This window comes from Erpetoichthys calabaricus, chromosome 5 (genome assembly GCF_900747795.2).
Source record: "Erpetoichthys calabaricus chromosome 5, fErpCal1.3, whole genome shotgun sequence".
Taxonomy (NCBI): Eukaryota; Metazoa; Chordata; class Cladistia; order Polypteriformes; family Polypteridae; genus Erpetoichthys; species Erpetoichthys calabaricus.
Genome location: NC_041398.2, coordinates 208,838,072 through 208,864,832, shown reverse-complemented (window position 1 = coordinate 208,864,832; position 26,761 = coordinate 208,838,072). Strand labels below are relative to the sequence as shown.

Genomic DNA, 26,761 nt, shown 5'->3' with positions numbered 1-26,761 from the left:
GACCTCTGTTATAGCACGTCTTTATTTGAAAACTAGCAGTGTTAGATTGGTGGGAACATGACTGATAGAGTAAAACTGAATTAAAAAAATTAAAAAGTACCATAAATTTACACCGGCTCTTACAGACTCAAATCAAATTTATGTTTTTATTCCATGATAGTAAGAATAAGAGTAGCTCACTACTCAAAATGGAGGCGTCCAGGATCAAACCGCGAATGTCTTGATTATGAGTCAGACGTTCTTACCGTTACACCACCAAGGTATTCTTATTAGGTGTGTGTCAAAGTCACACTCTAACGCAAGTTCATTTTCTGCAGTTATATTCTTGAATAAAAGTGAACTTATTTTGTTACACTTTCACAAAAGGTACAAGTATATATTTGATATTTGGACTTCTGGCTTCACACATTATACATTTCATGTCTACATTTTGTCAATTATTACTATCCATCCATCCATCCATTGTCTCCCGCTTATCCGAGGTCGGGTCGCGGGGGCAGCAGCTTGAGCAGAGATGCCCAGACTTCCCTCTCCCCGGCCACTTCTTCTAGCTCTTCCGGGAGAATCCCAAGGCGTTCCCAGGCCAGTCGAGAGACATAGTCCCTCCAGCGTGTCCTGGGTCTTCCCCGGGGCCTCCTCCCGGTTGGACGTGCCCGGAACACCTCACCAGGGAGGCGTCCAGGAGGCATCCTGATCAGATGCCCGAGCCACCTCATCTGACTCCTCTCGATGCGGAGGAGCAGCGGCTCTACTCTGAGCCCCTCCCGGATGACTGAGCTTCTCACCCTATCTTTAAGGGAAAGCCCAGACACCCTGCGGAGGAAACTCATTTCAGCCGCTTGTATTCGCGATCTCGTTCTTTCGGTCACTACCCATAGTTCATGACCATAGGTGAGGGTAGGAACATAGATTGACTGGTAAATTGAGAGCTTCGCCTTGCAGCTCAGCTCCTTTTTCACCACGACAGACCGATGCAGCGCCCGCATTACTGCGGATGCCGCACCGATCCACCTGTCGATCTCACGCTCCATTCTTCCCTCACTCGTGAACAAGATCCCGAGATACTTGAACTCCTCCACTTGAAGCAGGATCTCGCTACCAACCCTGAGAGGGCACTCCACCCTTTTCCGGCTGAGGACCATGGTCTCGGATTTGGAGGTGCTGATTCTCATTCCAGCCGCTTCACACTCGGCTGCGAACTGATCCAGAGAGAGCTGAAGATCACGGCCTGATGAAGCAAACAGGACAACATCATCTGCAAAAAGCAGTGACCCAATCCTGAGCCCACCAAATCGGACCCCCTCAACGCCCTGGCTGCGCCTAGAAATTCTGTCCATAAAAGTTATGAACAGAATCGGTGACAAAGGGCAGCCCTGGCGGAGTCCAACTCTCACTGGAAACGGGTTCGACTTACTGCCGGCAATGCGGACCAAGCTCTGGCACCGATCGTACAGGGACCGAACAGCCCTTATCAGGGGGGCCGGTACCCCATACTCTCGGAGTACCCCCCACAGGATTCCCCGAGGGACACGGTCGAATGCCTTTTCCAAGTCCACAAAACACATGTAGACTGGTTGGGCAAACTCCCATGCACCCTCCAGGACCCTGCTAAGGGTATAGAGCTGGTCCACTGTTCCGCGACCAGGACGAAAACCACACTGTTCCTCCTGAATCCGAGGCTCGACTATCCGACGGACCCTCCTCTCCAGGACCCCTGAATAAACTTTTCCAGGGAGGCTGAGGAGTGTGATCCCTCTGTAGTTGGAACACACCCTCCGGTCCCCCTTCTTAAAGAGGGGGACCACCACCCCAGTCTGCCAATCCAGAGGCACTGTCCCTGATGTCCATGCGATGTTGCAGAGGCGTGTCAACCAAGACAGTCCTACAACATCCAGAGCCTTGAGGAACTCCGGGCGTATCTCATCCACCCCCGGGGCCCTGCCACCAAGGAGTTTTTTGACCACCTCGGTGACCTCAGTCCCAGAGATGGGGGAGCCCACCTCTGAGTCCCCAGGCTCTGCTTCCTCATTGGAAGGCATGTTAATGGGATTGAGGAGGTCTTCGAAGTACTCCCCCCACCGACCCACAACGTCCCGAGTCGAGGTCAGCAGCGCACCATCCCCACCATATACAGTGTTGACACTGCACTGCTTCCCCTTCCTGAGACGCCGGATGGTGGACCAGAATCTCCTCGAAGCCGTCCGAAAGTCGTTCTCCATGGCCTCCCCAAACTCCTCCCACGCCCGAGTTTTTGCCTCAGCAACCACCAAAGCCGCATTCCGCTTGGCCTGCCGGTACCTATCAGCTGCCTCCAGGGTCCCACAGGACAAAAGGGTCCTGTAGGACTCCTTCTTCAGCTTGACGGCATCCTTCACCACCGGTGTCCACCAACGGGTTCGGGGATTGCCGCCACGACAGGCACCGACCACCTTACGGCCACAGCTCTGGTCAGCCGCCTCAACAATAGAGGCACGGAACATGGCCCATTCGGACTCGATGTCCCCCACCTCCCTCGGGACATGGTTGAAGTTCTGCCAGAGGTGGGAGTTGAAGCTACTTCTGACAGGGGGCTCTGCCAGACGTTCCCAGCAGACCCTCACAACACGTTTGGGCCTACCACGCCTGACCGGCATCCTCCCCCACCATCGAAGCCAACTCACCACCAGGTGGTGATCAGTTGACAGCTCCGCCCCTCTCTTCACCCGAGTGTCCAAGACATGTGGCCGCAAGTCAGACGACACGACCACAAAGTCGATCATCGAACTCAGGCCTAGGGTGTCCTGGTGCCAAGTGCACATATGAACACCCCTATGCTTGAACATGGTGTTCGTTATGGACAATCCGTGACGAGCACAGAAGTCCAATAACAAAACACCGCTCGGGTTTAGATCGGGGGGGCCATTCCTCCCAATCACGCCCTTCCAGGTCTCATTGTCATTGCCCACGTGAGCATTGAAGTCTCCCAGCAGAATGAGGTATGCCCTCTAGCACCCCCTCCAGGGACTCCAAAAAGGGTGGGTACTCTGAACTGCTGTTCGGTGCATACGCACAAACAACAGTTAGGACCCGTCCCCCCACCCGAAGGCGAAGGGAGGCTACCCTCTCGTCCACCGGGGTAAACCCCAATGTACAGGCTCCAAGTCGGGGGGCAATAAGTATACCCACACCCGCTCGGCACCTCTCACCGGGGGCAACTCCAGAGTGGTACAGAGTCCAGCCCCTCTCAAGGAGATTGGTTCCAGAGTCCAAGCTGTGCGTCGAGGTGAGTCCGACTATATCTAGCCGGAACCTCTCAACTTCGCACACTAGCTCAGGCTCCTTCCCCTTCAGAGAGGTGACATTCCACATCCCAAGAGCCAGCTTCTGTAGCCGAGGATCGGACCGCCAAGGTCCCCGCCTTCGGCCACCACCCAACTCACACTGCACCCGACCTCCTTGGCCCCTCCCATAGGTGGTGAGCCCATGGGAAGGGGGACCCACGTTGCCTCTTCGGGCTGTGCCCGGCCGAGCCCCATGGGTGCAGGCCCGGCCACCAGGCGCTCGCCATCGAGCCCCACCTCCAGGCCTGGCCCCAGAGTGGGGCCCCGGTGACCCGCGTCCGGGCAAGGGAAAACGGCGTCCAAAGTTTTCATTCATCATAGAAGGTTTGAACCGCTCTTTGTCTCATCCCTCACCTAGGACCAGTTTGCCTTGGGTGGCCCTACCAGGGGCATAAAGCCCTGGACAACAGAGCTCCTAGGATCATTGGGACACGCAAACCCCTCCACCACGATAAGGTGGCGGTTAAAGGAGGGGCAATTATTACTAAAACATGAAAAACATTTCTATTTTAACAATATGTTTATATAGATTGTTGTAGACACGGAACACACATGAAATGTATGTATTCCAAATGACGATATATTATGTTGAACGACACATTTACAACACAAAAGATGCTGATGGAGAGGTGCGAAGGGATGTAAGGTGGGCCGGGATTATGGGTTTTTTTGTAGGCTTTGGTAATTCTAGTGTTAACCCTTGTGACTACCCAAATGAATCTTAACTTTTTACTTCAGTTTATAGGGACTAGAAGTGAAATGAGTACTTACCAACTAAAATTTTGTATTATAAAATTAGTGTGATTTTTATGTAATTAATTTTAATTTATATTTCATCATCCCATTAACACTAGAATTACCAGAGCCTACGAAAAAACTTGTAGATCCAGCCCACCTTAAATCCAATCACACCTCTCCGCCAGCGTCTTTTGTCATCTAAATGTGCTGATAAAGACAAGCTTCCAGCAGCTGGCTATTCCATCCCCCCACCGACATAGAACGTGCACGAACTTCTCCCAGCTCATGCCTTGATTGATTATCTGGGAGTGAAGTAGAGTTTTAGAGTGGAAATAATAGATTATTTGGAACACACGCATTTCATGTATGTTCCATTTCTATAGTAATCTGTGTAAACACATTGTTAAAACAGAAACTTTTTCATATTTTAGTAATAAATGTTACAAAATGTAGGCATAAACTATAGAATGTGTAAAGCCTGAGTTCCAAAGATCAAATAAACACTTTCACAAAAGGTTCAAGGATGATACGACAGTTTCCGTGGCGTAGCGCGCTAAGATTTGCTTCTCAGAGTGCAGCAGCCTTGCCGTGCCTCACAGACCCGAGTTCAATTCCCCGCTGGGGATAAAGTGTTACTTTTTTTTTTTCTTTTTAACCTCAAACGGACATAAAATTTATAAATTGGTATGCACTGTCAGTTAATGAGATCATTATATTTTCATGTGGGATGCTCCTTTTAAAATATTTTTTAACAATTGAGATTGCAATTATCATGAACAACTGTCCTTATAACTTATTTTTAAGATCCATAACACACAGACAGACAGGGCAGGGCACAATTGAACTCAGGTCTGTGAGGCACAGCAAGGCTGCTGCGCTCTGAGAAGCAAATCTTAGCGCGCTACGCCACGGAAACTGATGTGTCATCCTTGAATCTTTTGTGAAAGTGTTTATTTGATCTTTGGAACTCAGGCTTTACACATTCTATAGTTTATGCCTACATTTTGTAACATTTATTACTAAAATATGAAAAAGTTTCTGTTTTAACAATGTGTTTACACAGATTACTGTAGAACGGAACACACATGAAATGCGTGTGTTCTAAATAATGATCTATTATTTCCACTCTAAAACTCCAGTCCAAGATAATCAATCATAGCATGAGCTGGGAGAAGTTCGTGCATGTTCTAAGTCGGTGGGGGGATGGAATAGCTGGCTGCTGGCAGCTTGTCTTTATCAGCACACTTAGATGACAAAAGACGCTGGCGGAGAGGTGTGAACAGATTTAAGGTGGGCCGGATCTATGAGTTTTTTCATAGGCTCTATATCCCCTGCCTAAGAAAATAATATAATTCTATCTTTGACATACCTTAACTGATTCATAGAACTACAGCACAATATACAGTATTTATAAATGTTAAGGAAAGATCAATTAATTTACTATACTGTGCATATAACTCAAACCAAAAATAAAATTGCCAGTACTGCCTTTATCCCATAACTGCCATAACTGATACATGATCATTGCTGCAAAGGATTGTTCAAAAACCATTAGGCAGTTTTTCTTACTTCTCATAGTGTTTCAAAATGGAATGGAGTTGCTCTTAACTGAAAAGATGTGTGTTAGTACTGTACCATTGTGTCAGTTTTTCGTATGAATTCATAGTCAGTATAGTTAACTGGCCACTGATTAGATACAACTTTTTTAGAGCACAAGTTAAGTAAGCAAAAGTGTCCACAATTCCTTTTGTCCAAACCTAAGATAGTGACAGCCACATTTGCCCTGCCTGACAAAAAACTCCCATGTAAGAAATTTGTCCATGTAAGTTTTCTCCCACAGTCCAAAAACATGCTGTTAGTTAAATTGGCTGCCGTTAATTTGTTCAGTTAAATTTTCTGTAAAGTGTGCTAGAAGTAAAAACTCCTTCAATATAAATTGGAGAATGTAAATGTCTGATGTACCTAGAAAAAATCAAACTCAGATTGCCTGGGACTAGTTGGTAGCCAAACCACTTTAGTACACTGGCCTAAAAGTACTCAAAATTAGTGCAGTGGTATATTTCAGTTGTTGTAACGTTTAGACCTGAATGTAAACGCTGTTTGTTTTTTACAGTTTTTTGTAATTTAAATACACTGAAATGTTCTGAAATTACAGATTTTTTTTCTTCTTTTCTTCAAAGGAAAGAGTAAAATCTGTGTTTCATGCCAAAGAGTTTGGAAAGATAATTAACTTTAAAACTCCTGAAATTGCTAAGGTAAGATTAAGCTGTTCTGTGTATGAAAGCTGTAAGTCTTTTCTGGTGTTTCTGGTACCTGATAAAACTTGACTTGTCTTTTTACTTTATTTCCACAGTGGGTCCTTAACAAACTAGAGGATGCGAGAGATAACCTATCAAAGTGCTAAGATGTCAACATTACTGGACACTTTTACTTGCCTTGAATTTTTGTGCATGTTTGAAGTGTGTTTATGTACAGTAATTGTCAATGTGCACAAATCTAATTCTAAAATTGTTAAGCACATTGTAATGCATTTTTTACATTTATTATGGCCATGTGGTAATAGTATATTATTTTTTAACTTTTAGGTAATGAATTAATGATTGAAAAGGGCATTGCTCTTCCAGGAGATTTTTTTAAGAACTTGGTTATATATTATGTCAGTTATATTTATACATTTACCCTGTATCTTTTTCATAACAGTTAATTGTTTTTGTACCTTACACACTACAATATATGAAACCTCTTCAAAACTTAACAAAGTTCAGGTGTGGGGGCAAATTTTATTAATTTTTTAGGTAAAATCATACATAAAGCAAAGTGGTAGTTCATTCTTTATGCATGACAGAGATATTATTTTTAGTATTTATTTTGTATATCCTAAAATGAGTGTTGATTTTTTATTTTGACATTCATTTTTGAACTAGTGACAGTATCTTCAAAGATATATTAAAAGACATGTTAATATGTAGAATTATTAGTTATCCTTGTCACATTAAATTTGCTGATTATATAATGATTTTAGTTGGTCACCTAACTTAGGTTGAATTATAATGTTTTAAAAAAAAAAGCTTGAACGTTTTCTCACATTTTACCCCTTACTCATCAACCATACAAATATATGAATAGATTTGATTTGGCTTCACATAACACCTCACCTACTAGAACTAACCCTTTGTGTATGGAAATAAATAATTTGCTGAAAATATATTAATTTCATATGTTGAATCCTGTACAAAGCTTTGACATATAGTGCATTTTTAGTAACACAATTAAAATGTTAAAAATGTAGTAATATATTTTTTTCCTCAAAGGTGACCTTTTCTTTGCTTAAATATGAAGAGTCACTCTGAAGCCAGCTGCTGTACTAAATGACATATAAAACCCCATTTAACTTTGTGGGTAATCTAAGTAATAATTTACCCCAGTTTGGTAAAACATGATACTGTTCATGAATATAGCAACTCTTAAAATTTCTGTAAACAGGATTAATGTTGAAATGTGCTGAAATAATCAAATTTTACGTTATGTATTGATAATGTGCAGTATGCTACCTTGATATGTAGCATTGCCTAAATAGTTCATGCCTGTCATTTGCAATAAAGTGCTTCCATTTCAGTCTCTTACTCCCACAGCTTCAACCTTAGACTGTTTTCAATGTAGTTAAAGGGAAAGACAGGGTTTGACCAACCTAATTGTGAAATCTCCTGAGAAAGTGCTAGCCACCTGTATCTTCTTAATCGTAACAAATGGAAAAACAATAACGTCAAAACAGGAACATTTTATTGATATTGATAAACTTTATAATTTTATTCATCCAGCTTCACATAGTACTGAATCATGTTTGCTTGACTTAATAAAACTGGTATTGTACACTATTAATAACAACATTAGGGTTGCTTATGTTTCAATCCACTGTTAACACACTCATTTTATGAACCATGTTTATGTGAGATCTTTCTGTAAATAGTAGAGGAAAAAATTGACTAATCATAAATTCTTCAAATTAATTTATTTATTAAGCCTTCAGAAGATCATGAAGTATATTTTAATTGAGTTAGTACTTTTAATAACATACTTTGTTTTTTTCTGTATTAACACAGTTTAATGGAATTAGTTGTGAATTCTTTACTTAAGTTTTCAGAAAATTGAATCATTCTATAGCTAGTTAATGTCAAAAATTTTAAGTAATTTTTTTTCCTTTGCATTTACATGTTGTCTTTATTCCCTAGACATAGGTTTATTTTTTCTTTAGTAGATCAATTATACTTAACTCCAGTACAAATGTTAACCAATGTCATTTTCATCATATGTGGGTTGACTAGTCCAAAACAAGAGTTAAGGCAACTTTTTGCTAAGATTACGAGTAAATTATAGTTTAAAATGAAGAAATTTCATATCCTGAAAACTGTGTAGTAAAATATTAAAGTGCTGAACTGGCTATTACCAGTCTTAGCAGTTTGTAACACTTTGTAATTGCTGTATCTGTGAGTGTAACATCATGAACATTAACAGTGCTAATCTAAGACAATAAGTGTGTTAAATTTGTGAAATTTAGGATGAGAACTTCAGGCCTTCCAACACAGTGATGTGATTTACCTTATAAGAACAGCGAATGGATATCAGTGCAGCATACCTTACAATACAGCACTAATTGCCAATGAGATTATCCCAGAACAAGGAGTTAGCTAAAAGTGGTGCCATAATTTTGTATTTAATATCATTCTGGGTCAACTCATAACTTCTAAACAATTTCCCCCATTGAGCTTGACACATTGTTAATATACAATTTTAAAGCATTGTTTTATTTTCTTATAGAAATTGAAGTGTCCTACACATATCATAGTGCAATATTTCGTTTGACAAATACACATGTGGGTCATAAAAAGCTGTCTGTATACTATATACAACTTCTTGTTTCATTAATATAATATTCTTCCCATCTTAACTCAGGGCCGCCTGGGTGCAACTATATAATGCTAATTCAGAATGTAAATCAGAGACCAGTTTTGTAGGTAATGTTTTATTAAATATTAACTAGTACTGCGAAATAGAATTTAAAAAGCACCAAACTATGCATTAAATACGTTAATTCTGATCTTGTGTCAGAAGGTGAAAGAGATACAGATGGGTTAACCATTCCAGTTCATTTGACAGACTGATATCCACTGCACTAGACAGGTAATAATCCCAGTTTTTTCAGTATATAATAATGGCCTTCCTTTCTGAGTACTGTTTACACTATTCTATCCCTTATGGTTTACAGGGGTAGTAGAAGCAAAACTATTTTCTACATTTCTATTGTATCCTATGTATAATCATGTAGTATTGTAGATGATCCACTTTAACAAATGCAAACTTTAAGCAGTATAGGCAAAATAAAATAATTTTTGTTGTAACATCACATGCATGAAGTATTAGTTTGGTCATAAAATATAACAGTTGAAGGAAAAGTGCACTATTTACATCCTAAGAAACCAACTGCAATCTTGATTTCACTTAATTAGTAAGTACTTCATTTAATATTTTGATTATGTACACTGAAAGGAATATGTAATTCACAACTTTGTTCTATTTTCTATGCTTTAATTTTGGCTTAGGAGAGATGTATTCAGTTTTTAATTCAGTGTAAAAATAGACGGTTTTTTTACAAACTGTGTGCAGTATTTTTTTTTTGAACTTCCTGCATTGTTTATGATATAAATTAGATGTTTACTTAGTCCAGTTTGCGAGCAAAGCCTTAATTTCTCTGTCCAACTCATGATGTACAGAATTTGCATATCTTTTTTTCCACTGGTTTCTGTACAGCTTTTTATAAATCTAAATTGCAGCATGTTAACTGTTAAAACATATTAAATGGTGGGTTGCAGACATGTATACAGTTAAAACTTTGTCAGTATGTTTTAAGTGTACAGTATAGTTTACCTGTAAGAATAACATATGGACTGATGAATGCAACGTGTAATCTGCAGTGTTCTAAAATTGTAAATTGTATGGCTGCAGTGGTAAAAGAAATTGAATAAATGTGTTTGTATGTTCTGTATATCTGTTAGTAATTAAAGGAAAAAGTGCAATTTCTGGCCTAGCTGTACTGAATAAAAATTGGGGGAGAAGTGAACAAAACTGAAGTTTTTATTTTCTGTATCTATCAAATACAAGTACGTGTTGTCAAATACCTGTTTATATTGAAATATTCAGGAACATCACCTTTATTTTTTTTTTCATTCAAGGTTGAACATACAAAGTAAATTGCGACTAGATCAAATACCATCTGTTGTGTTTAATGCATATTTAATATCCTTTTTCCCTCTGATTTTAAAATCCTTTCTGTAGAATCTGTTGTTTTATAAAATGTAGCATTACAAGTTAAATTAGACAGTCGTCCCAAGCCATTCCACACTCTCTGGTAAGCATACACACTAAAGCTCTGTCTGCTTTTCCCGCTAGCAGTAGTCAGGGCAAGGCACCAAGCTGGACAGGCCTTTCTACTCTATACTTTGCTACAGTGTCCATGTTCACAACTGGGCCATGCCCAGTATACCTATTCTGGGAGATATCCAAACCACTTCATTTCTCTTACACGGGGAGACAATGCAAACTCCAAATGGACAGCTACCAAGAACAAGATTTAAGTCGCCAGATGCTAGGTATTCTTATCTACTGTAACGCCAAAAAGTTACTACTAATGCTACTGCTGGTGCTGTTACTACTCTTGACCATAAGAATCAGTAATTCCACTCCTTTACTGTTGAGTTCAACATCCTCCACAGAATGAACCCAGCAGTCCTGTAAACCTTTTTCCTCCATTTGCACCTGTACTTTTGTTGTTCATTCACTACCCAAAGGTTGTGGTCGTAGATGAGGATGGCATTGATGTACACTGACCATTAAGTCACAAGCTTTATTAGAGGGCTTAATTAATTCCCAACACAATCCAATGCAAGGCTTGCAATACTGCAATCAGTTGTGCAAAGATTTCATCCACCTTAGCTGCCTGAACACTGAAGTTTCTCCACCACCAAAGTGACAAAAACCAAGTAACTGGATCCACACAGTAGTTGTATTGTAGAATAACACAGAAAGCCTAATAACAGAATTGACCACACAAATCCCCAAACTGTGAAAGCCTAACTTAAACATACGCTTTGTGAGCACTTCATTAAGTGTCCATATATATCAGGTGTTTTAGACTTACCCCTTGGAATTGCACTGAAAGTCACACTATGATAAGAATTGCTCCTGCCTCAGAGTAGGACATAACATAACAAAGCCTCTAGCAAGGAGCCATATGTGAGAAGGAATGGTGTCACGATTTTACAGCAGGCCTTGCCACAAATTAACATTCATGGTGACATTTTATAGTTTTCTGATATTAACTCTGAGGCTACACCACCAAGATGATGATAATAATCATCATAATCAAAGAAGAGGAAGAAGGAAAACATTGTACAGAAGTATGTGCACCAAGCTGCATGTTACTGTTGCCACTCTGCAGCATCACAAATAATATTTTAACATTTTGCCTTCTCTGGGATGTGTCTACCAGTCTCTGCCTAAACATCATTTTCTGGAAGCTCCTGGTAAGTTAGGACAGTCCTGGTGAAGTTAGGAGTAGTTTCCTAACGTAGGAAAACAGATAAAATACTTTTACTCCTACTGATAATAAAGTAGGATCAAATTTGCATTACTGTGAGAATTATGAGCCAGTTAGGGCTGTTTTCCTATTCTGAAATGCTTGATAAACACAGGCAATGATCATTAATGTGAATAGCTTACTCCAGAACCACCAATCTGTTTTGATCTGGTGGCACAAACATGACAGTGAGAAAGGGGGAGAAACTTATAAAAAAAGCTCCACACAAAAAGCTTCTCTAGCCTGACTAGAAAAGGCGTGCCTTTAGGCAGACAGCCCCCAACTGCTACCTGCAGGCCTCAGTCTGCCAATGTCTAAAAATGAGAAGCTGGCATTAAAAGTTCAAAATACACAAAAATTCCTTATGTAGGAGAACAACCGTTGAAAACCTCTGACTCAGTGAGACAAGTCTACAAAGAAATGTTTATAAACAAAATATTTATTTTATAAATACAAAATAGAAATCTAAAAATGGCAAAAAGAATGTACTTAAAAAGACAATAAAAGCGCAATATGTAATCCCATAAAATCGAAATCACAAAACAGATTATGTCCAAAAAATAACAAGAAACACAAAGTACACACAAATTCAGTGATCCACCGCCGATATCCTCTCTCTGAAAGACTATAAAAGTGGATGGAGGAGGCAGCAGCAATGATGTCTGGGTAACTCCGCCTTCTGGGGCTCCATGCACAATGCCCAGGGAATGGAGTCACGTTTAAAGACACAGTACACAAATATTAAATAATTAACAACAGAACTTACATACAAACCTGAAAAAGAATAACTACAAAATAACAAAAAGTACAATAAATCAAACCAAATATAAAAGAAACTCTTGGCTATAACACACCATAATCTTGTAGCTGCAGCTCCTTATACAATACAATTTATTTTTGTATAGCCCAAAATCACACAAGAAATGCCACAATGGGCTTTAGCAGGCCCTGCCTCTTGAGAGCCCCCAGCCTTGACTCTCTAAGAAGACAAGGAAAAACTCCCAAAAAAATGGGAAAAACCTGGGAAAGGCAGTTCAAAGAGAGACCCCTTTCCAGGTAGGTTGGTGTGCAGTGGGTGTCAAAAAGAAGGGGGACAATACAATACAATACACAGAACAGAACACAAGTATTCCTCAATACAGTATAAAAGTAAAAATATTTTTTATTATATTAAAAATAAGTACATAGCAGAATTTAACAGTAGATTATATCACATAATATGATTTGGATTTGTTTAGAGTCCTGGAGACCTCAGCCATCAAGCTGCCTCTCCCAATTGGCCATTCCACAGCTGAACAGCGCTGGGCCAGCCAATCCATTGAAAGGACCCCTCTACCAAACGATTACTGTGATCTTCCTTCAGAGATGACTTTACTTTAGGCAGGCAAAACAACTTGGCAGGTAGGCAGTGGCACCAAGTGCCACATATGAGTACAGAGAAGAGATTAGTTAGTAAGGGTTAGTAACAAATTCTAACTATCATATTACTTATGTTTTAGTGCTAATGACTAACAACAGATGCAGTCTGTACAGTTAATCAGCAGCTCTAGTCAGGATATGCTAAACTGAAGTCGTGAGTCTTCAGCCAGGATTTGAAAGCTGAGACCGAAGGGGCATCTCTTATAGTAGCAGGCAGACCATTCCACAGTTTAGGGGCCCTGTAACTAAATGCTCGGCCTCCCATTGTTATTTTACTAATTCTTGGAATCATAAGCAGACCGGCATCTTGAGATCTTAATGTGCGCTCTGTTTTGTTAGTCATGATAAGTTCAGACAAGTAAGCCGGACCTTGGCCATTTAAGGCTTTATATGTTAAAAGGAGGATTTTAAAATCTGCCCTAAACTTAACTGGGGGTCATTGTAAGGATTTAAGAACTGGAGTTATGTATTCGTATTTTCTTGTTCTTGTAATAATTCTTGCATCAGCATTTTGGAATTAACTGCATTGCAGTAGTCAAACCTACTAGAAATAAATGCATGAATTAATTTCTCAAATCCTGTTTATTTAGAAAGTGCCTTAATTTCCCAACATTTTTAAGATGGAAGAAACATGATTTGGACAACTTTGTAATGTGCTCTTTAAATGACATGCTAGAGTCAAAGATAACTCCTAGATTGTGGGCTGATTCAGTAAAATTAATTGGGATTCCAACTGAGTTAAATGATGGCAAAATAGTGTTGTGATCAGCGTCATTCCCTCCAATAATTAACATCTCTGTTTTATCGGTGTTTAAAGATAGGTAGTTAACATTCATCCACTCCTTTAATTCACTAACACAACTAATTAAAGACAACATTGGAGAAACTTCATTTGATCTAAAAGAAAGGTATAACTGGGTGTCATCTTCATATGAGTGAAAATTAACATTGTTTTCTAATGATAGATCCCAGTGGAAGCATGTAAAGTGAAAACAGGAAAGGTCTCAGAACTGAGCCCTGCGGGACACCATATCTCACTTCTGCATATAATGATAGAGTACTGTCTGCACATTTCTGTATGTATTGGAATCGATTTGATAAATAAGAACTTATACTTGGCATGTAGATGTGGTGAAGAAGTTTTGCTTGACCAGGCATTAAAATGGCCGGGACATGAGCTGAGGGGCTTTATAAAGCGTGTATTTACATATGATGACGATATAATTTTTAAGATGAAATGCAGCAAAATATGTTTATTACATTGTGCAGATAAAATGTTAACATGTGTTGCGGTGTCGCAGTGCTAGCTAGTTCAGGGATTGTTCCTGCCTTGCGCTGTATTCATGCTGGGTCTGGCGCGACACTGGAAGGATAGATGGATGGAATAATTAAACATGTACTACGAAGATATTTCAATGTTCCTTAAAAGTTTTGAAGAATCTGAGTTCTAAGCTTAGAGATGGCTTAACGTCTATTACTGAGCGGATTGTGTGGCGATTGGTTGCTTGGAGAAAAAAAAGGAAGGACAGGAATTGGAGGTTAGTACGTTTGAAAGAGACAGTACTGCTGCAATAAATTATTTCATCGAAGGTCGCACACAGCGCAGCAAGCATCTTGCGGGAGGCAGGAACAATCACTGCGCCACCGTGTTCCCATGTTTAATAACATGCTTTAACTCCTATCATCATGAAAATGATATTAAGTATACATCTCAGTATTTTAATTATTCAGAGAGCTGTAATATCACGAATGTAATGGATTCTGTGTCCTGTCGGATGAAGAGAAAACCCGTTTAAGAAGCAAGTAGTGATTGACACACACAGAGCACATAGAAGAACACATACAAAACAAAGCATTTAACGTGCTACTTTAGTTACGGTGGTATTTATGAGAGTAGTAAATTAAACGATTTAAAGATGAAGTTTATGATGTTCTACTTTAATAACAAAATAAAGTATGTGATTAAAGTGGAAATTTCGAGCTTTTTTCCCCAATGTGTCCCTATTTTTTTTTCTTTTCTCTGAACCCTAATAAGCTTTCATATGACACTCAGACAGTGGGCTACGACTCGCCTTTTCATGGCAACTTTGATATCTGACAACTTCTTTTTTATTTCGGGCATTGTGTGACTTTGTGAACTTGAACTTTTGAGTTTCTCTGTCACATGATCAACTTCCTTTTGTTGTTCATACCACAGTTTAAACCAACAAATAGTTTTTGTTTGCCTCCACTTGGTATTCGCTGAAATTCTTCTATTTTCCCCCGTGCTTTTGCCATTGTCTTTTCACAGTATGCCAAACTTAAGGACTATTTATATTGATTTGCATATTCAAAGAGGCGTAATTCTGGGAGGAGTTGGGGAGTGGCAGCAGGCGCGTGCACGTGCATTACCTTTCACGCTGACCGGGATTTATGGAGCGGAAGAATGTAGAAGTTGGCAAACGCAAAGATTTTTTTGTCCGTATGCCATGTTTTAGTGTGAATTCTATGCATGGCGTTATGCATGAGGCCCCAGGAGTTCTGTGCTTGGTTTTGGTCTCCAGGCTACAAAAAAGGCATAACAGCACTAGAGAAAATCCAGAGAAGAGCGACTAGGCTGATCCCGTCACTAAGCGGTATGAACTATGGGAAGTGTTTGAAGGTGTTGAACCTTTTCAATTTAAGCAATCAAAAATTAAGAGGTGACATGATATGAAGTGTTTAAAATGATGAACAGAATTAGTCAAGTGGATCGAGACTGTTACTTTAAGAGTTCAACAGGAACAGCAAGGAACAGTTGAAAACTTGTCAGACCACAGACATATTGAATAAACTACCAAGTAAAGTGGTGGAGAGCAGGTGCTTTAGGGACTTTCTGTTATTTTACACAATTGGCAGATATGATGAAGTAGCTTGGTAGGCTCAACAGCCTGCCCCCATCACATTTTTTCTAATGTTCTATATTTAAATGTAAAGTTAAGCTCATTAGTGCTGTTTTTGAAAGTAAACCAAAGGGTGGGAGGTTATGTCGTCTTGAAAATGTTCATTCTGTATTGCAGTCAATTTTCAGATTTAATTTTTTCAGTGCTGGATTTAATGGAACTGAAGGCTGTGCTGGCATTGTCGCACTGAAAGGGAAACAAACTTGCCAGACTCACAAGCCCATGGAGATGGGAACCTGGAAAGCAGATGGACTTCACACACAAAGTGACCAAGGCAGAACTTGAACTGCTGTTCCACATCATGAAACCCAACTTCCCAAGTACAATGTTTAAGGGTAAGCTAGTGTGCGATGTGTTGTATACTCTAGAGTGGTGATGTTTAGGGCCAATCATGTCTGAGATTACACGCATAAATTACACCTTCCATAAAGCAGTGTAAAGAATTGAATATTGTTAATGCTTTGCAGTAACTGTTGTTAAGGAGTGATTTGTCCATACTTAACTGCTTATTTTATTTGATTATTATCAAAACTCCTGCATCACCAAACTGACAAATGCTGTCGTGTCATTTCCAGAATGTGCTTTAATGTTGACTGCCTTTACTAGCAAGTGGAAATGACTTGACTTACAGTTAAAGGAGCGTCTCCTGAGGTTAGATGATGTGCTGCAGACATTCTATGAGCTGCTTCATTATGACCACAGTATGTGGTGTTAATGTATCCGCAATTGAGCAATTATCAAAATTGTAGAGGACAAATGCTGTCATTCTACCAAAAATGAGCAGCTGAAACACCATTTCAAGTTTGCCTTCTTGCATTTGCCAGCAACCACACCACCTGCACTTCAGATATCATCCACCTGAAACTAATGTTCAGGCCTGGTCAGTACTTGGATGGGAGACCATTTAGGAAAAGTTTGAGTGGCTACTGGAGGAGGTGTTGATGAGGCCAACAAGTGGCACTTTACCCTGTGGTCTGAATGTAGATCCCAATGCCCTACTCAAGTGACGGGGACACTGTGCTGTAAAAATGGCAGCGTCTTTCAGGTGATATGTAAAACCTGGGTCCTGACTCTCTGTTTTCATAAAAGTTCCCTGAGGATTCCTCATAAAGAGTAGGGTGTATCCCAATGTCCAGGCCAAATTGCCCGCCACATCCTACTCATTCTGGCCCCCTAACCATCCCTGTCTCCAATTAGCTATCAGGTGGTGAAGTGGTGAGAGAAATAGCCAATGTGTGGTGAGCATACTGGTGCAAAAATGTCTACTATTAAATCATCTAGGTGGATGCTGCACATTAGTGGTAGTTGAAGTAGCTCCCCACTTTCTATGTATGTAGATACTTTCAGTGTAGAGGAATTGAATAAACCACTGACACTATCAGAATTATTAGACACTATAAACTCACTTTAGAGTGGGAAAGTACCAGGTCCTGATTGCTACCCTGCTGAATTTTATCAAAAAAATTTCAATCAAGTTAGCTCCCCTTTTATTAGCAACATTTAAAGAAGCCAGAGGCAATAAAATTCTACCTCAAACTTTTTGCTCAGCATTAATTACCGTTTTTCCTAAGAAAAATAAGGACTTGTTACAATGCACATCATACAGACCAATCTCACTTCTGAATAATGATGTTAAGATGCTTTCTGAAGTTCCAGTTAGAAGGATTGAGAAAGTGCTCCCTTCGGTAATATCACAAGACCAAACCGGATTATTAAAGGTAGACACTTGGCTACCAATCTTCAATGCCTATTTAATGTAATATATTCACCCACAAAGTCCAACACTCCAGAGATGTTATTATCTTTGGATGCAGAAAGAGCATTTGATATGGTTGAATGGGGTTACCTGTTCACCACTTTGCATAAATTTGGGTTTGGCCTGAACATATGTGCATGGATCAAACTACTGTATACTAGTCCAGAAGCTTCAGTTTGTATTAACAACATTATTTCAGACTATTTCAAACTAGAATGCGGTACTAGACAAGGGTGCAATTTTGCAATCACCATTGAACCATTGGCTGTTCACTTTTTAGAAATGCATGAGAGATAAAGGGAATTTTCAGAGAAGGACTTGAACAGAAAATATCACTATATGCGGATGATATGGTAGTACTATATATGTCAGACCCACAAAATTCAGTGCCTGCAGCCCTAACTGTACTAGCAGAATTCCAAACTCAAAATTAATTTGAACAAAAGTGTGTTTTTTTTCCAGTGAACTCTCTAGCAAACAGCATTAGATTGCACACCTTCCCTTTTATCATCGTAGATCAGTTTAAATTCCTAGGGATAAACATCACAAGAAAATATAAAGCTCTTTTTCAACAAAATTTTGCAGTTTGCATGGACAAAATTAAATAAGACGTGCACAGATGGTCAACCCTCCATCTTACTTTAGCAGGGAGAATTAACATCAAGATGAATATCCTTCCTAAGCAGGTTTCAATTTCAAAACATCCCCATATACATTACAATAACAAATCATTTTTTAAGAAACTAGAATCAATCATAACATAAATTATTTAGAATTCGAAATATCCACGCATCCAAAGCACGACCCTACAACGACCTAAATCAGAAGGCAGCATGGCTCTACCCAGCTTTCAGTTTTATTATTGGGCAGCAAACATACAAGCTATAAAAACCTGGACATTGACACAAATAGATGAACATACACAGACTTGATTCACATTAGAAATAAAATCCTGCAGCACTTCTTTGTATTCCCTGCTTTGTACACCAGTAAATACAAGGTATCGTCAATATACTAACAACCAATGTTCCCTCTAAGGAGTAGCATATAGTGAGCAAAAAACATTGTTTATGAGCGACATTTTGTTTAAGCCAAAAATTTATGAGCACCAACTCCGACGGTCGGAGTGAGCGATCGTGTGATAAGTACGAGCGACGCCGTCGGAATGAGCGATCATGCGGGAAGTATGAGCGACACTCTGAATTCGTGTGAGCGATTGCTCACGCGCTTAGCTTAGAGGGAACAGTGCTAACAACCCAGTTTTCCTTCATTCACTCAGAATATGGAACCAATGGAGGAAGCACTTCAAGTTAGAGAAGCTTTAATCTGAGGCACCTCTACATGATAACCACATTTTTCCACCCTCTCAGACTGTAATTGCCTTTACTTTACTATTAGCACGTAGACTTATCTTTCACAACTGGAAGAATCCCAGCCCACCTCTGTTAAGTCAGTGGGTAACTGATGTTATATACTGTTTGAAACTGGAAAAAAACAAATGATCTCTTAGAGGATCTGTTCAAAACTTTTTTAAAACCTGGCAGTTTGTTAAGTTTGACTTGAATTGTATGGAAGGTTACATGCTTTAAAGAAATTCAATAAAAAAAGGAAATACATGGAACTGGAGGTAGTCAGGGAGGGCAGACTGAACATCAGAGAGGTCATCAGGTTGCTCAAAAAAGACGAGATGTTCTGGTGGATGCACTGATCCAATGTCCTTTTCCATAAAACGGTCATGGAGAGTTATAACCAGTTCCAGTAGCCATTAAGTTGCTGAAAGCTGGTATACCTTGATGATAGAGGGTGACACTAAACAAACAAAAAAACAAGTGTATACAGAGAATCCAGTGCTTAGTGGTGCCAGCCAAACAACAACCAGTATGGCTCCTGTTTGGACTGCATGGCACGCCTCTAACTTTCCAGTGAATGATGGATCAGATTTTGCACCCCCATTCTGAATATTCTGCGTCATATTTTGATGATGTTATCATTTTCAGTAATGATTGGCAGTCACATTTGACAGCTTGAGGCAGGCTGGGTTGACAGCTAACCCAAAGAAATGTAAGATGGGAATGTCTGAAACGCATTATTTGGGATTTTCTATTGGGAAAGGTTTGATTAGACCTCAGCTGAAGAAGGTAGGTGAGGTGCTTGCATATCTCCGTCAGGAAACACAAAAGCAGGTTTGTGCCTTACTGGGACATGTTGGTTATTATAGAAGATTCATCCCAAATTTTGCAAATATAGGCTGCTCCACTAACTGATCTTATGAAGGGCCAGAAGAAGCGCTGCACTGTCTGGTCTGATGGCTGTGAACGGTCCTCCTCTGACTTGAAGGCTGCTCTGTTGTCACCCGACTTCTCTAAGGAATCCTCCTGCAGACAGACGCTAGTTCGTTTGTTTTGAGGGCTGTCCAGTCTCAGGCTTGCGATGGTGAGGAGCATTCCATCATATTTGCATTATTATATATATATATTGTGGAGGATTGCAGGCTTCCCAGTCCGGCCCTCACCCCCAGGCCGCTAGGAGGAGCCCTCCGGACAGCATATTCGTGCCCCGAGTTCCAGCAGGGCATCATGGACTTTGTAGTGTTGTTACACAGCCTTGCTGGATACCTTGGGGGCCGCCAGGAGTCGCTGTAGGGGGGCTAGTGGGCTCTTACGTGCCCTATAACCTGGGAGTGCGTCATCACCACGTGACAGGAAGAAACGATGTGCTCCTGGGCTGAAAAGACTGTTTACCCTGACCCGGAAGGGATAAGGACTTGGGGGTTTGGCCAGGAACCACTTCCGGGTCAGGGGCTATAAAAGGACTCTGGGTGAGCCCAGACATTTGAGCTGAGCTGGGAGGTAGGAGGGCGAAGTGTCTGGGAGTGTGGAGGATTGTATTGGTTTATTGAGAGTATTGTGTTTATGAATAGTGTGGTGGAAAGGGTGCTTTGTGCACGTGAAGACAAGAAAATAAATAAATCTTGTGATTTTACAACGTGTCTGGAGTGGTACCTGAGGGTTCAAGAGGTGGACAAAGGGCTTATTCGCTACAATTTATTATATACAGTTAGGTTCATAAATATTTGGACAGAGACAACTTTTTTCTAATTTTGGTTCTGTACATTACCACAATGAATTTTAAATGAAACAACTCAGATGCAGTTGAAGTGCAGACTTTCAGCTTTAATTCAGTGGGGTGAACAAAACGATTGTATAAAAATATGAGGCAACTAAAGCATTTTTTAACACAATCACTTCATTTCAGGGGCTCAAAAGTAATTGGACAAATTAAATAACTGGAAATAAAATGTTCATTTCTAATACTTGGTTGAAAACCCTTTGCTGACAATGACACCCTGAAGTCTTGAACTCATGGACATCACCAGATGCTGGGTTTCCTCCTTTTTAATGCTCTGCCAGGCCTTTACTGCAGCGGCTTTCAGTTGCTGTTTGTTTGTGGGCCTTTCTGTCTGAAGTTTAGTCTTCAACAAGTGAAATGCATGCTCAATTGGGTTAAGGTCAGGTGACTGACTTGGCCATTCAAGAATTTTCCACTTCTGTGCTTTAATAAACTCCTGGGTTGCTTTGGCTGTATGTTTTGGGTCATTGTCCATCTGAATCATGAAATGCCGCCCATTCAATTTGACTGCATTTAGCTGGATTTGAGCAGACAGTATGTCTCTGAACACCTCAGAATTCATTTGGCTGCTTCTGTCCTGTGTCACATCATCAATAAACACTAGTGTCCCAGCGCCACTGGCAGCCATGCACACCCAAGCCATCACACTGCCTCCACCGTGTTTTACAGATGATGTGGTATGCTTTGGATAATGAGCTGTTCCACGCCTTCTCCATACTTTTTTCTTGCCATCATTCTGGTAGAGGTTGATCTTGGTTTCATCTGTCCAAAGAATGTTTTTCCAGAACTGTGCTGGCTGTTTTAGATGTTCTTTAGCAAAGTCCAAACTAGCCTTTCTATTCTTGAGGCTTATGAGTGGCTTGCACCTTGCAGTGCACCCTCTGTATTTACTTTCATGCAGTCTTCTCTTTATGGTAGACTTGGATATCGATACGCCTACCCCCTGGAGAGTGTTGTTCACTTGGTTGCCTGTTGTGAAGGGGTTTCTCTTCACCATGGAAATGATTCTGCGATAATCCACCACTGTTGTCTTCCGTGGACGTCCAGGTCTTTTTGTGTTGCTGAGTTCACCAGTGCTTGCTTTCTTTCTCAGGATGTACCAAACTGTAGATTTTGCCACTCGTAATATTGTAGCAATTTCTCGGATGGGTTTTTTCTGTTTTCGCAGCTTAACCCCATGTTGCCTAAATTTATTTACAATTCTATAAAGAAATTATTTGTGTTTTTGCTGTCAAGCAGATGCTAAATTAAGTGGAGATTGTTAATATGAATATAGCACACAAGCAAACAATAAACTGGTACATATTTTTATTTTAGCATAACTTACCTCAAATTTGGACAATCTCTCAGAATTAACAGCCAAAATCCACGTGCACAGCCACGCCAACACTTCACTTCCATCAGTCTGATGTAGTTTCCACGATACCTGCTAGATGGTGTGACCAGTGCTTCCAATACGATCCTTGGTACGTATCGAATACGCATCAACCACCTCGGCTGCATTCAGGCCTGAAGCGGTTTGAAGCGATTTTGCAACAGTCGTCTACAAGGGGGTTAAGGATGGCTTCTTTCACCTGCATGGAGAGCTCCTTTGACCGCATGTTGTCTGTTCACAGCTAAATCTTCCACATGCAAGCACCACACCTCAAATCAACTCCAGGCCTTTTATCTGCTTAACTGATAATGACATAACGACAGACTTGCCCACAACTGCCCATGAAATAGCCTTTGAGTCAATTGTCCAATTACTTTTGAGCCCCTGAAATGAAGGGATTGTGTTAAAAAAAAATGCTTTAGTTGCCTCACATTTTTATGCAATCGTTTTGTTCACCCCACTGAATTAAAGCTGAAAGTCTGCACTTCAACTGCATCTGAGTTGTTTTATTTAAAATTCATTGTGGTAATGTACAGAACCAAAATTAGAAAAAAAGTTGTCTCTGTCCAAATATTTATGGACCTAACTGTATATAAAAGAGATTTGTTCTTACAGGCCTATTCTGTTTTCCATCATTATATAATGTACACCAGCATCAGCACCATGGTGGTCACTTTCTTGCATGACATGACCAAAGTTTAGAGCTGCAATGCTAATGATGGATGAGTGAAAATAACAATAAATTGACGTGTATGTTGTGGAGCCAACGCCCCATCACTGCTGGGCCAGTTACCACCTCTGCATGTTAGCGATTGTGTACTGCATTTTTTTTGTTACTTCATGGTTGGTGTGTTCTGAAAAGTGCATATTATCAGAAGATATCTTGTTGCAGAAAAGTGTATTTTGAGCAATCACTAGCATAAGGTAATAGTTTTTGGTGGTCATGGGAAGCTAACCCCCTACATCCCATGGGCTCAGCGTATTACCATTCATGTCTTTAATATTTGCATTGTTTTTCTAGCAACTTAAGGGCCGGGAAATAGTTAACGCTCTGCAACTCGCGTGCTTGCACATGTACTTTATGTAAATCTGGAGGATTCCACCGGGTGGCAGTGTGAGAAATTACGATGCTAAAACAATGTCTAGTTTCACTGTGTTGTAAGTAGAGGAAAGAAAGATGCTGAAGATAAAATTTCTTTGCATTCTGATGCTGTTGTGAAGGTGCAAAAAAAGATGGCAACCGCAGCACAGAGGATGGTGAGATGTTTAAATGTATCATGTCATTATGTTGGGAAATATGCAATGCTTGTATTGCCAATGCGAGAAATGAATGAAGGAAAGCACCATGAAGACAGGTGCATGTCAGAATTTAAGTTTGATGATTTGCTTCACCACATCAAACCATTCCTCAAACATCGACGTCTGCACGTTGGTCCTTGCCGTCACACTGCGTTACCTTGTGATGGCCGATTCCCCACTTCTTTCCGCTTTACAGATGTATCTCTCTCTCGAATTTGCTTCCATGCATCTTTTCACATTCACTTTCAAAGAGCTGGCGATTTGTTGCCCGCTGTTCTGACAGGACCGTCTGTCACTGTGGAGATCTTGATAGTAAACAACAATGCTGACGTCACTTACCAAAACCTGAATGCACACAATACCTACATTATTTTTTTAGAAAATCCAAAATAAATTCAAACTTCTGCACCAAATTCTTGTTTTTTCGAATCATGAATGATGTATGCTGTACAATCATTCCACCTCAGAAAAGGAACAATTCAAAGAAATCATCGAAAGCTGACAATCACCACGACGTTCATGTACATGATGAGTGTGTGTAAAAATCTGACCACAACTGTATATACAAATAAAAAAAGAAACAAATTGTGACGATTCAGGCTTAAAAGAGTTTATTAAAAACCTAAAAATAATGTTTTTTTTATTTTTTACAAGATCCAAAATATAATCCAGGAATAAAAAGATGTGTACAAACATTTAGGAGGTTTTGTCAGATTACAAATGGACACCCCGGCCTAACACGTTGCGTCTCCTCATGAAATGTCTCTCGCTCCTGAGATACTGCGGAAATATCAAAGCATCGTGGTGAGGAGGGCCGCGGCAGACCCTTAAATACAGCAGGGGTGCAAGCAAGTGAAGGAGCAGGGCGCCCCCCCCAACCTCCTCCGTTCACATAGGCTTTGCTTTGTGTCTTTGGTATTTGACTTTTTTGCATTATTATTGTACTTTTTTTTTCTCCTTCAAATAACCATTGTGAAAAATGTTTCTAATTTATCAAGTATTTAAAAAAGTCGCCAGTAGAAAGAAAACCCAAATAACCACTAATGGCACGTCACCCGTGGTAAGAAATTGAGGTTATTTAATCTGTACGTTTTATATATATATATATTTATATATATACTGTATGAATCTGTGCATGTGTGTGTGTAAATGTACACACACACACGCATACCCATACACACACAGGCACACGTATATACATACACATATATACCGTCTTTTTCCGAAAATAAGACACTGTCTTACTTTCTTTTTTGGTCCAAAATACGCACTAGGGCTTATTTTCGGGGGAGGACAAAAATAAAAGTATATTTATATATTTTTATTTAATATTTATTTATTTTACACAGAATACAACAAGATTTACACTCCTGGAGTCTTCCACAATTCCCTTTTTGTACTCGACGGAATAGCTCTTTCGTTTTGTACCGGTACTCATTTTAACTGCGGTTAAAAATTATTCACTTTATAAAAAATAAAATGACGTATGAGGAAATAATCAGACTTACAAGACTGAAATGAACAAACGTTGTATCTGCACTGTCGCTCAATGTAGACTGCTGCCTTAACGAACAATTATTTATAGTGTGCGCCAACGACGCGTTCCGTCGCATTCCGCATATGCATGCCCCCCTCCCCACCTCATTCGACCATACTCTGCGATACGCACGACGCAGTACAACACAGCAGAGCAGAGCGGACACAATATTTATGTATTCATGCTGCCTTATGTTGTATTTTTAAGATAAATTCCAAGAATTAATTTGAAACGAACTGTAGAGGTAAACAATGAATTTCTCGGAATATTTTATTTCAAACATTTCTCTGAAATACGAGTATTAGGGAAGCTAAACATACTTAATACATCAACAGCATTTTTTAACGAATTCTTTTTTTCACATTATTTTAACTAGGGCTTATTTTCGGGGGAGGGCTTATATTACAAAAAGTTCCGAAAATCTCGATAGGGCTTATTTTCGGGGGATGTCTTATTTTCGGAAAAAGACGGTATATATATATATATATATTTAAATATATACCGTACACACACACACTATATATATATATATATATATATATATATATATATATATATATATATATATATATATATATATATATATATATACTACCAAAAGTGTTTACCCATAAATCATTTTTAAATAGTAAAACATTGGAATCCTTGATGATGGGACCCCCAAAAAGTCTTCAGATACCATTCCAAATTATCATTAGATAAAAAAAAGAACATTTGGCTTAGTATACCATAAAACAATCTTTTAAAAAGGTTAGCTAAACTAAATTTGGAGTCATAAACTGAGTGAACTAAAAGATCAGTAAACTTAATAAGCCCCACACAAAGACCCTGATAAGCTGCTTCGCAGAAAATCCTCACCCCTTTCTTGTGCTAAAAAAAAGGGAAAAGTCCAGACTCTTCGGAGCACTGCAGGCAGGTACAGGAGAGGCTCCACGGAAGTCGCTCAGCTACCGTTTGCTTTGCCCCTCTGCTCCAGCCGCTGCGCAGGGGCCTCTGAGTGAACCGTCCCAAGGCCTGTGCGGGGGCCTCCTATACGAGGTTGAACTCCTTGAGGTTCAGCTGCAGAATCGTGTCCTTGACGGCCGCAAAGACGAAACGGATGTTCTCTGTGTCTGTGGCACATGTGAAGTGCGAGTAGATGACCTTCTCCTTGTCTGGGTTCTGATCCTGGTACATTTTTAAAATAAACTCTTTGGCAGCTTTGGAGTCCTCCTTTGGTCCTGAAATGTGGAAGGAGAAAAGAAAACAAATCAATGGGGGCACAAAAACCTCCCACCATTTTTCCTGTTTCTTTGTTGCTCACACATCCTGGTCACGGTCACACGTAGTCTCGCTTAGGCCAGATGTATAATGTCTATGTATCCAGACAACCATGAGTGAGTTTTGCTTAACGTTGGGTGGGAACAATCAGACGGCTCGCTGAGCGTCACATTTCTAAACCAAACCAACGCCTCATGAAGGTAGTGCTTGATTTACAACTGCAATGATCAGAGGTCTGCGGTGGGTTGGCACCCTGCCCGGGATTGGTTCCTGCCTTGCGCCCTGTGTTGGCTGGGATTGGCTCCAGCAGACCCCCGTGACCCTGTGTTCGGATTCAGCGGGTTGGAAAATGGATGGATGGATGATCAGAGGTGCCA

At 40.2% G+C, this 26,761-nt stretch overlaps 3 protein-coding genes across 4 annotated transcripts in view; 1 reads left to right on the top strand and 2 right to left on the bottom strand.

The window, feature by feature from the left end:
- The window catches only part of vps13a (vacuolar protein sorting 13 homolog A), a 285,577-nt gene extending 275,399 nt beyond the window's left edge, over window positions 1-10,178 (top strand). The window contains exons 71-72 of the mRNA XM_028802445.2: window positions 6,239-6,313; window positions 6,412-10,178. Coding sequence (XP_028658278.1) covers window positions 6,239-6,313; window positions 6,412-6,462 — 126 coding nt within the window. The 3' untranslated portion in view covers window positions 6,463-10,178. The remainder of the gene's footprint in view (window positions 1-6,238; window positions 6,314-6,411) is intronic.
- Window positions 1-26,761, bottom strand: part of LOC114652196 (guanine nucleotide-binding protein G(q) subunit alpha) — a 634,881-nt gene that overhangs the window by 107,310 nt on the left and 500,810 nt on the right. The window lies entirely within an intron of this gene.
- Window positions 25,675-26,761, bottom strand: part of LOC114652197 (guanine nucleotide-binding protein subunit alpha-14-like) — a 169,094-nt gene continuing 168,007 nt past the window's right edge. Inside the window, exon 7 of the mRNA XM_028802444.2 lies at window positions 25,675-26,344. Within this exon, the coding sequence (XP_028658277.1) occupies window positions 26,154-26,344 (191 nt within the window). The 3' untranslated portion in view covers window positions 25,675-26,153. The remainder of the gene's footprint in view (window positions 26,345-26,761) is intronic.